Source organism: Apium graveolens, chromosome 10 (assembly GCF_009905375.1).
Source record: "Apium graveolens cultivar Ventura chromosome 10, ASM990537v1, whole genome shotgun sequence".
Classification (NCBI taxonomy): domain Eukaryota; kingdom Viridiplantae; phylum Streptophyta; class Magnoliopsida; order Apiales; family Apiaceae; genus Apium; species Apium graveolens.
In genome coordinates, this window is record NC_133656.1 from 213,407,323 (window position 1) to 213,419,422 (window position 12,100).

The 12,100-nt window shown below is 35.1% G+C and overlaps 1 protein-coding gene across 1 annotated transcript; it reads left to right on the forward strand.

The window, feature by feature from the left end:
• The first annotated feature begins 995 nt into the window (after positions 1 to 995).
• LOC141692422 (ubiquitin-conjugating enzyme E2 variant 1D-like) lies at positions 996 to 5,935 on the forward strand. The gene is made up of 4 exons (XM_074497250.1): positions 996 to 1,155; positions 2,435 to 2,574; positions 4,646 to 4,771; positions 5,584 to 5,935. The coding sequence occupies exons 1-4, from the start codon at positions 1,122 to 1,124 to the stop codon at positions 5,722 to 5,724; spliced, it is 441 nt and encodes a 146-aa protein (XP_074353351.1). The 5' UTR covers positions 996 to 1,121; the 3' UTR covers positions 5,725 to 5,935.
• Positions 5,936 to 12,100: the final 6,165 nt, after the last annotated feature.

Here is a 12,100-nt window from a genome sequence, read left to right on the forward strand (position 1 = left end):
TAAAACGGGTTCCGTTCAACCTGACGGCCCGACAACACTGCTTATCCCCTAAGCTGACTCATCAAATTGGAACGGGTTATTTTACGTTCCCAGTTACTATTATACAATAAAGACAATTAACCAACAAAATCATTTAACATTTTGTTTATTCACATGATTTAGAATTATTACACAAAAGTATACTTTATTTACTTAATCACGTCGTGAAATTTCCGGTCGCTAAAATGAGGTTTTCATATTAGATCGAAATTTAAATTTAGGGAATTGCGTCGACGTGATTGTAAGGAAAAAGTGAGATGATACTGTTTTGTTTTGAATATGATAAATTCTGAATTGTATGTATACACATATAGTAACATGTATTATACGTATATAACATGTATACTACTGTAAAAGAATGACAATATACTGAAAATTTGCAGAAAACTGAAGGACATATTAGCCATTTAATAGTATAAAAGCCTTCATGCTTTATACCTTCAGGTAGATTGAAGGATGAATATTCAATTGTATGTGTACGTATAAGACGATAAATGGTGAATTGATGGGTAAAAGTAGATATGCTTGTTAGTTTGGATATGTTGGATTAGTTGTGCCGGGATAAGTTTTTTTATTTGTGATTTTTTTGTTTTTTGAGGAGCTGTTTGGCTCGGCTCGGTTCGACTTGGATCGTATTTGTTCGTGAAAAAACTCGTGTCAGCCCGTTAGTTTCATCACCTGACTCGTCATGAAAAATTAAAAATTTGACTCGTTTATGTCAAAACTCGTCTCAGCTCGGCTCGGCTCGTCTCGATTCGATTCGTGAATATAAAGATACTTTCTCTTCACTCGATCTTTAATTTATTTTATGTACTATTATTATAAAATATTTACACTATATTATATATTATTAGTTATAATAACCAAGTTGAAAAAATAGAAATATTTTTAAAACAAGAAAAATCAAATGAAAAAATCACTACAATTAAATAAACATTAGCTAAAAAAAAGATTTAAGAAGCCCCATTTCTGAATAAAAATAATTGTAGGCTAGCTCTGTTTTGTGTGCTTCACTTTAGCCCTCGTCTTTTTTCTACTCAATCGATCTCTAACACACCCACCATCTCAACTCTACGCCGATCATGACGCTTGGCTCAGGAGGATCTAGTGTCGTCGGTAACTTTTTTCTCACTTTTCAACCACAATTATTTAGACTTGCAGCTCGATTATTTACTATAATTAGATTTATCTTTTAATCGTATTTTGAGTGATTTTACTGCTTTTAGTGTCAATTTTCGTTTGTAAATGATTTTGATTAGTACTGTGTTGGTTTATCTACTATTTTTTTAATGTATTGACAATTGTTTTGTTATTTGCTTGATTGAAATTAGATTCTTCGTGTATTTGTTGCGGTTAATATGTTTTTTGTTGGATTACTTGTGATGTAGTGACACATGTTTGATTGAGTAAGATGACTATTGTATCGATATATTCGGTTAATTTTTTATTTAAAAGCATTTTGTGAGATGATTGAACTTGTTTGATTATTGCATCTTGTTTTGTCATACATTTTGTTGTGAATATGAGGGAAAACATACTACGTATATTAAGATGGGTGTTAATATCCGATTATAAATTGTAGAGGTATAAATTATTAAGATATACTCCCTCCGCCCCACTGGGTTGTTTACATTGGGGGACGGGATGGACGGGGGATCGGCACGCCTTTTAAGGCTCCCGTAAAGCATGATTCCCTAAATAATTTTAAATATTTTTTTCTTTTAAATAAAAATATAATGTTTAAACTTTAATACAGGAAAAGAAAATTCTAAAAATAAATTATAGAACTATACTTTATAGTAGCCTTAAAATGCGGGCCAAACATGAGGAAAAATATGTAAAGAATCTGGTGGGACGGAGGGAGTATACTTTTAGCATCTGTTAATTGTGAGATGTCGTGGCTGTCATTAGAGGCTCGGAGTCTAGAAATTTCAATTATACGGCTATGTTAAAGATAGAAAACACACGGCAAGGATTAAGGGGGTCAAACTGTGAACACATTTCACTAACTATGTCAAACTTTATATACTTGCTAGGGAATTTTAAGCTTAATTCTGTAGTTTTTATGCTGCTATCTTTGATAATAAAATCTGGCACATAAAGTCAGTTGTTACTCACCACTAATATTGGACGACGTTGGAATATCGATCAAATTATATGAATTTCGACAATGCCATCTAAAAAAAGAAAGAAACGTCTCTTTGTAGAGATATATCATTGATAGAACAAATTGTTTTTGATGCAAATTTGGTGGATCATGTGCACGCATTACTTGATCCCAAAAATGTTTATCAAACAGCTGGAATCAACAATAGTATATTATAATGTTGTTCGGATATGGTCATTCTTTTTTGAATTTCTGAATCTGTCTTCTCATGTTTTTGCTTCTTTACAGTCCCTCGGAATTTTAGATTGCTGGAGGAGCTTGAACGCGGGGAAAAGGGTATTGGCGATGGTACAGTGAGTTATGGAATGGATGACGGAGATGACATTTATATGCGCTCTTGGACAGGGACCATTATTGGTCCTCATAATGTAGGCCCAGTTTTCCTCTTTATAACTGCAGTTTTGTGTTCGCTTGCTTACTTCACATCTGATGAAACAATAATACTGCCCTTATGTGTCCCACTTCCACACACCTATAATCTATTTAGTGAAATATTAAATTTATCCACTTCAACTATCATTTTACATCTTAATGTTTTACACTAAGAAATTTTAACTATTAGCTTTTAACATAATATTATGATTGCTTTAAGTTTGATTATTTATATATTTGGCCTGGTATGATTTTAACATCCCTCATGTGTTCCTGCTGTACATAACTGCATTTAAATATATGTAGAATTTTTAGGATGTAAACTTCCTGTACTGCTCTTGCCACTGCTACTTGAATCTTAATGGTGGATGTAGTGCCCTGAGTCCAGGTTTCATAGCCGTAGACATTATTAGGTGATCAGCACACATTTGTACTTGCTTTTGGTTGACAAGATGGTATTGAAGTTTAGTACTGTGTGTTTGACTACTGAAAGATGTAATTTTGTTGCTTTTGAATGTAATGTCTTTGACAACCTACTGAAAACTTAAATGCTTCTAAGTTCCTAGGAACTGTGGCATGTCTAAATACTCTTTTTAATATCCTTAGCAACTTACTTGCTCCAATAATTTTTTCCGGTCTCTGACTGTAAGTTCTATCAGTAGTGATTGTAAAAAGTGCTACACAGAAGATCAGTGGTCTTATTTTACTTAAGAGGCCATTTCTTCCCCCAATAACTATCTACTTTCTTTCTTACTTTCTTTGTTAATCATCATAGATCTCCTGCTGTCCGATGGCATATCCTTCCTTCTCTTTCATACATGCATGCACTTACTCACCCTCAGGATATTGTCACAGAGACAATATGGAGTGGCTAAATTGGTGGGTGCTTGTGAAAAAGTGTCATAATATGGCATTTTAATATTGCTAAACTTATTAGTTTTTTTGCACAGTTAGTCTTTCGCGTCTTTTAAGCAAAACAGGAGAAGGGAGGCAAGTCATAGTTTTACTGATTCCAAACCAGCTCACTTGGTGTAATGGTGATATTATGTGTGCAGGCGCCAAACACTTTATGCAAAATTAATAATTTGGTATCCTGATCTGTGGTGGAGCCTAAAAGTTTAATGGAACATTTTTGTTGGAAATCAAGATAGGTAATGCTAATTTGTGGGCCACTGATAGTGTGTCCAGCTGACGAATTTAAAAAATGAGATTACCTTTGCCCTAAGCTTCACAGCGATGGATGGAGGTTGTGGTAGGGGCAAAAACATATGGATCTTAGTGACTTTATACGACACACCTCTCCCACCTCCCTCTTCCGCTGATTTTAAACTTTGCTTCAAATTTTGTTCTTACACTGTGGTATTTGAAATAAAGTAAGTATTCCATGTGGGACTCCCTCCTACCTTTATTGATGTTGCTGTACTGTCTCATGTTGCTGATTTAATTTCTCAATGTTTGACCTCATCTAAGACGATGTAATACTATTGATACGACTCATATTTCACTAATATATATAGATTTCCCTATTACCAATATAGTGTCCTGAAAAAGTTTACAGTTTACGAACTTTGGTGTTATTTAAATATCTTAGATTTTCAAGACATAAATTTGAGGTGTGCATATTTTGATTTTTTTAATCGATTAAATGGAGTTTTGGGAAAAAATTAAATCTGGGAACATAATGAGACATGAAACTTGTTCAATTTGTCCCCAAACCCATGTTTCTCGCACCCCATCAACAGGGCATACCTCAGCAGTACATACAAAGACTGGTAAAGTACCTAGCTCAATTATGCCAAACATATATTTGCCCATTTGCTAGGTCCATACATTTCCAAATAACAACTAATCAATCAAAGTTGCTTGTGTATTCATCTTCAGATCTGGCACTGCAATATTTTGAATTTTGATTCTTTAGTCACAGTCTACAAAACATCTTCTTGGTGACCAATATGCTGTTTGTGCATGCCTATCCTGTTGATGCATTGACAGATGTCAATTTATATTTGCTTTCATTTACCGGTGATAAATAAATTTTAATTAACATATGTTTTCTCTTTCTTTCAGTCTGTACATGAAGGTCGCATTTATCAGTTGAAGCTTTTTTGTGACAAAGATTACCCTGAGAAGCCACCTACTGTTCGCTTCCATTCACGGATCAACATGACTTCTGTGAACCATGAAACTGGAGTGGTAAAAAATTATTCTAATTGATCTTATAGTGCAGAAGACCACAATATAAATTTCTTTATAATGATCCAATTTTTTTGAAGTGTTTCTCATGCTATTAGTGAATCGTGATTCGTGAGTGTGATTTTGTTCAAATGACTGGAAATTTCTTGAAAACATTTTTAAAATTTTAGGTACGAAAAGGTATAAATGGATGAACTATTTTCTTTTAAAGTTATTGTAAGTAGAAACCTTTGGATTTGTATGGGTGGAAGACATAATCAAGTACTGAATAAGGTTTGTAAAAAGAATGCAACCTTTAAAAAGTTTTGTTTCTGGCCTAGTACAAAAACGAGTTCTCTTCTCTAAGCCATAAAAACCTAAATTTGTTTAGCGCGGAAGATGACATGCCATTTCCTTTACTTTCTAGATTGTTTACTGTAGTGCTTAAGACACGTTACATGTAGTTGTGCTGCCGTGGTAGGTTGTTTATGTGAATAATAGATGTGATTATAATTTTCCAAGATTTTGAAACTAGAAGGAAACCATATTAATTCTTAATATGTGATCAAGGAACCTAAAATAACTTGCAAAAAGTGAAATGATCTATAAAAAGGACAAGAGAGAGTATAGAATTTAAAGCTCTATTACTAGTCAAATGTGGTCACCTCATGATGGAAATGGAGGTGAAAAGAGAAGGTAATGTTTGTGTACAGAAGAAAAAGTAGTACTCAGTCTTTTTAGTTGATAGTATTTACCTTCATTTCATGTTAATCATTTTGATATTATGTTCTTAAATTTAAACAGATGAGATCTGTGTTTTTATGAAACTATAGGTTGAACCGAAGAAGTTTGGAATACTGTCAAACTGGCAAAGAGAATACACCATGGAAGATATATTGACTCAGCTGAAGAAAGAGATGGCTGCACCGCATAATCGTAAGCTAGTCCAGCCTCCGGAAGGTACCTATTTCTAGTCCAAGATCATGCAGAATCATGGACTGTCTTTCCGATTCCATATGCAAATTTGTAGTTTGTAATGGTAATCCATCTTGGATTGTAAATGTTATGGAAATGCTTCAAGAAGCTTATCCTGCTACCTAGCATGATTTCTCAATCTTTCTGTTAATCTGATGACCGATGAAGCTAGATGTTTTACAAGTAATGGGATTTTCATGTTGGCTTGAATTTAAGTATATCTATCCGTTGATCACTTATGACCGATTTTGAAGTTTGTTTAGTTTCTTTACAATGTTACACCAAATATGTGCAACTAGATCTCGCCTTTGTTTACAAGACACCGTTTGGAGAAGTCAAAAGTAGACGTCAGTACGTCACCATTGATAATATCCTGGTTTTTTTATACATTAACATTTTGCTTGAGCAACCCGGCATCAGTTTTTAAGATAAATGAAGTAGCTGTAGGATGATACATTTTTTCTTTCAAAATACTGTAATGCATTAATATTTTAAGGCCTGCAGTCCATTACTCCATTTTTAGTCTTTTAGCAAGGCAATGCCGTTAAAGTTTTAAACTGAAATGCAATATACCAAATCATGTTCCACTACGCTCTACAAGCACGCATTTCATATTTTTATACTCATGGATTTAAAAAATTGTCAAATATCTGAATGTACGAAATATATATATGGGTACTGTAAACTCTTTTACAATACAAAATTTTGGGGTTAGTTATTTTTATTTCACTAAATGATTATAACTAATTTCACAGTAAATGCACATTTGAAAAAAATTGAAAAAATTAGTTGTATACCATAACTTTCAATATAATTTTTTAAATATTTTCAAACGTTACCCTCTGGCCTCTAGTATATATTCTCAGAATCAACTCTATTTTATATATATCTAATTATATTTCCAATATCATTATTAATACAAATACGATTTTTTTACTAACCTTCACTTTTAAAAAATACGTAATTTTCTTTTAAAGTGAACATATATTTTAAAACGGTAGTCATGAATCATAGTTTTTTAAAATATATTCCGAGAAATAGAATTGTACGTATACACGATAACACAAGCGAAGACAAATCAAAACATGCAATATTTCATGTCATGGTGAAAATTTTGTGAAAAAGTTTGGGATAGAGAGGATGAATCCATTTTTTCGATTTGTTACTGAATTTTTTGTTATTGAATTAAGTAGTGAATGGGCTTGAATTGAATTGGATCCAAAATTGAGCTTCTACGGTTTAAAAGAACAAATTAATTAAAAATTTGATCTAATCTTCTCCAGCCATGGTACATTTTCTTCAAATTTATAATTGACCCAATTTAGAAAAAAAAATGAAAAAGATTATTGACCCAAAGAATACAAGTAGAGTTGACTATCCGCTGACTATTTTCCCGCTAATTTTAAAACCAAAACATTATAAATCCAACGCAACCATCAACGGAACGAAGGTGACCCCACATCTCCAAAAACTTGAACCAAGATTCTACCATCATGACCACTGTCAACTCTCCACCGTCCACCTCCTCCTCCGCCTCCGTACATCGCCCGGTGATCATACGTTCAGTATGGGCCAATAATCTTGTATCAGAGTTCAAGATTATCAGCGACATTGTTGATGATTACCCTTTTGTTTCAATGGACACAGAGTTTCCAGGAGTCATTTTTTATGGTGGCAATGCCTGGACCTCACACGCTCGATACCATAATCTTAAATCTAATGTCGATGCATTGAAGATCATTCAAGTTGGATTCACTCTTTCTGATGCAAACGGCAATTTACCTACTCTTGAAGCTTTTTCCAACAAAACAGGACAGCCAATTCAAGACCAAGAAACCTATGTGTGGGAATTTAATTTTCGAGAATTTAGTCCTGATCGTGATCCTCACGCAGAAGACTCTATTAAAATGCTCAAGAATCACGGCATTGATTTCGAGAAGAATAATGAGTTTGGCGTGGATGTTAATGAGTTTAGTGAGTTGTTCTTGGCGTCTGGACTTGTGATGAATGATAGTGTGAGTTGGATCACGTTTCATGGCTCGTCTGATTTTGCATATTTATTGAGAATCTTGACTGGGAGAAAACTTCCGAATAATCTTGAGGCGTTTCTTGATAGAGTCAGGTTGTTTTTTGGGGATAAAGTCTATGACATTAAGCATATGGTTAGGTTTGGAAGATTTGCCAGTACATGTCAAGGTGGTTTAAAAAAGGTGGCTACGGCACTTAAGGTCAATCGGGTTGCTGGCAATGCTCATCAATCCGGGTCGGATAGTTTGTTGACATGGCATATTTTTCTGGAGATCAAGGAATTGTGGGAACACCAGCCTCAACAGTATGCTAATGTTTTAAGTGGTTTGGAGCTTCCTTGAATTTTTAATGTCTGAAATTTTCCTTTCTTACAGGTTTGCTTAAACTAATGCTTGATGTGGCTGTGGGGAAGGCATGAGAGAGTATTTATGTCCCTTAATTGATTGTATGTTTCCAAACGTTCTAGTGGTATAAACACATAATGAATTTGCAATGATCTATCTTCTTGTCAAGTTCAGTACATTTTTGATTCCGTATTTCCCTCAATTCTTGATTTGTTAATACTTCTGTCATTACTTTCTATTTTCTTTCACTTCCACACCTTTGTATGAGTTGCCACTATATAGATAAAGTATAGTCATCGACTCTGTCTGGCCCCTGATTTGTCATTTTGTTGAGATCCCTACTTTTATTTATGGCCTTGAATTATTAGATTGGATAAAGGGCAAGTGAGGGAGTCGTTCGAGCTAGTAATCTGCAAGGTTTAGTGTTTATTGCTGATACTGTTGTGATGACTGCTTAGGAAATGAATTTGTGTAGGTAAAGCTTGTTAGGAATTGGAGGGAGTGTCGTTACTCATTTACGAGTTTTGGTGCATTTAATACTGATAATTATATTTTCTGCAATTCGGTGACGTGTGTTATTATATATCTTCCAGTCGCTTTGCTCTATTTAATTGAGGAATTCGGTACCTGCAAAGATGTAGTATATAAATTTATAGAATGAATGAACTTAAATTACAAACATACAAGATTTACTGTATGAATACAGTTGAAATCGTCTAGTACCATATGGCTCAAATAACTGCTGGCGAAAGGAGCAGTAGAAGTCCAAAGTTAATAAAAGGAGATGAGGCTAGTAACTACCTCATTCCTTTGCTACTTGTAGCTTTTAGAACTTTGAAGTCCATCTTACTGTCATTACCAGAACTTTTAATGGGAGTAATCCTATGATTCTTAGGATTGCTCTGCAACAAGTTAGCTATAGTGAGATCATGTTTTATGTTGCCCTGAGTAGGATATATGGAGTGTGCACAATGTATGTGGATTTACTGTGTTTTAGCGTGATAAAAATTGACAGAAACATATCTGAGAAACAGGATGGGGTGTAAATTCTTGTTCTGTGGAAAGTGCAGTATTTGAGGAAATTGTAGTAGCAAACTTATCAATTTTTATCTTTTTCACAAAGCAAGCTAGTATGCCATCTATGTGTCACAGTGTCAGTGTAGACTTTTGTTTATGGCCTTGAATTATTAGATTGGAGAAAGGGGAAGTGAGGGAGCTGTTAGAGCTAGTAATCTGCAAGGTTCAGTGTTTATAGCTGATATTGTTCTGATGACTGCTTAGTAAATGAATTTGTGCGGGTGAAGCATGTTAGGAATTGGAGGGAGTGTCACTACTTGTTTACCAGTTTTGGTGCATTTGGTAGCGATAATTGAATTCTCTGCAATTTGGTGACATGTGTGTTAATATATCTTCCAGTAAGGAATTCGGTACGTGCAAGAGTGTATTGTATATATATTTTTAGAATGAATAAACCTAAATTGCAAATATACAAGATTTACTGTAAAAAGACGGCTCAGATCGTCTAGTACCATATGGCTCAAATAACTGCTGGTGAAAGGAGCAGTAGAAGTCCAAAGTAAATGAAAGGAGGCGAGGCTAGGAACTATCTCATTCCTGCGCTACTTGAAGCTGTTAGAACTTAGAAGTGTGTCTTACTGTCATTAGCAGAAGTTTTGGTGGGAGCGAGTGATCCTATGATTCTTAGGATTGCTCTGCAACAAGTTAACAGAATCAAAGCCATAAATTAGGTGGAACATGTATATATGTGTAGGCTTTGAAATAGAAATTATACAAAGTAAATCTTGTAGATGCTATCACTAATATGACATGTCAGTCGATGACAAGGTGGATAGTTACTTTAACATTATCTTCGGTTTAGCTATAGTGACATCATAATTTATGTTTCCAGGAGTAGGATATCTGGAGTGTTCACAATGTTTGTGAATTTACTGTGTTTTAGCGCGAAAAATTGATAGAAGCATATGTGAGAAACAGGATGGAGTGTAAATTCTTGTTCTGTATCTGTGGACAGTGCAGTATTTGAGGAAATTGTAGTAGCAAACTAATCAGTTTTTATCTTTTTCACAATGCAAGCTAGTATAGATTGCCATCTATGTGTCAGTGTAGACTTTTATTATGAGAAAAAAAAGGACTTAAGGTTCCTGAGCTTAAACACAATATAAAATGCATACGGGGGCTTCTGATAATTGGAATGGTGTATGGTAGATGGGATGGCAGATTTTATAACTTTGGACTCTTGGGCTTGATATAGACAATGGATTTAGACAGGGTTGTTTAGTAGATTTGGACCCAATTAAAGCCTCAAATGTACATTCAGAGTTGTCAATTTTTTTTGTAAGCATAAATGTTAATGATGATATATATCTGGTGCATGTAAGAAATTTATCATATCGACTTGAGCCTAGAGAGAACAAAACTGAAAGCATGTGTGATCGGGCCCGGAATTTGACGGGGGGCAGGCAGTTTTTTGTTTGGTTCAACGCGACATAGTCTGTCAGCAGCATTAGTCAATTCACCACTTACGACCAAAGAGTCCACTCATTTCATTACATTATTAAGCTATATGTTTCGTTATGATCAATGTATAACTCGTGTGTGATTGGATTATAACTATAGATTATAGTACGTTTGCGTATAGTCATTTTTACAACTTATACCTCAAAGCTATTCTTTTCCATATACTATGAAATAACTGATGTGATATAGTGCAGCAAGGGTGTATTAATAATATCAAGTAGTACTCAAGGGCAAATAGGTAAATACATCATGATAATTAATTACAGAGTGGGTTCCAGAATGTGTGATTGTACATAAGAGAGAGATTAGACTATCATTTCAGATTCAAAAGTAAAATTATAAACGTGTGAAAACAAAGCTTGAGTTTGAATGCATTTATAAGTATCAAAGTTTTCATTTGCTATTAATTTCTTTATGATATCTGTTGGACCAGGACAATACGGCCCAAATGAGTGATAATTAGGATAATTGTGAAATATAATGTAAAGCCCAAGAATGCCCATTTTGTAAGAAAAAGCCCATTTGGGACTTAGTATAAATACAAGACAGCAACCTCATTTGAAGGGGTTGGCAAATTAAAGTAAAGTGATCATCTCCTAAAATTATAGTCTTAATAATATAATAATATTATTTCGGGCTCATCATTTGGCGTTAGAAGTAGCTTTGCTTTACAGATCCAACCGGAATATGATTGTGGAGGAGTTTGATCCGGGAACGGCCGGACCGACTTAGGTGAAGGAGTTGACGGCAGAAATTGCCGCCGACCCCTTGACCCACGGTGGTCATGAACTGCCCAAACAACCGGCTTTAAAGTCGAAGTGCTTGTTCCCCCCACCTGAAGTTCCTCCTGAAGGCCAATCGTTGAACTTAAAAGATACATGTCAAAGAGACAGGAAGAGAAAGTCCATCTCAGATCAGCGTTTTAGAGTACAGACCTCCAAAGGTAAGAAGGTTCTCTCGAGCGACATACGACTATATTTGGAAAAGAAAGAAAAGCTAAAGGCCCAAAATCAAGAAAATCCAGAAGAACCACTTGATTCAGATGAAGAACTTGAGCTTCTAGAACATGAGACTCGGAGGCTGCAGGTCAAACTCGAACGAAAACGTGAAATTCACCGTCTTCGTCGAGAGCTTTAACAAACTACAATACAAAATAAAGAACAAGATGATGAATTTTATGATGAAGACGACGATGCCGAATACGAGTATGAGCCATCGGCAGAGTCGACATATTCACAACCGCGCGAGCGTCGACAGCGGACAGTGTCATCCGCCGAGGTCTCGCGTCAGACTGAGTCCACGGAATCTATCTCTCATGAGGAGTTCGCCAAAATGCAGGAAGAAATCTCCCAGATGCATACCATAATGAGAAATCAGTCGGGGTTTGAAACCGTCTCTGAGAGCCCCCTATCGTTGGTCCTCGAGAAATCACGCATTGATAGGACGTTGAAAACTCCCGCCCTCG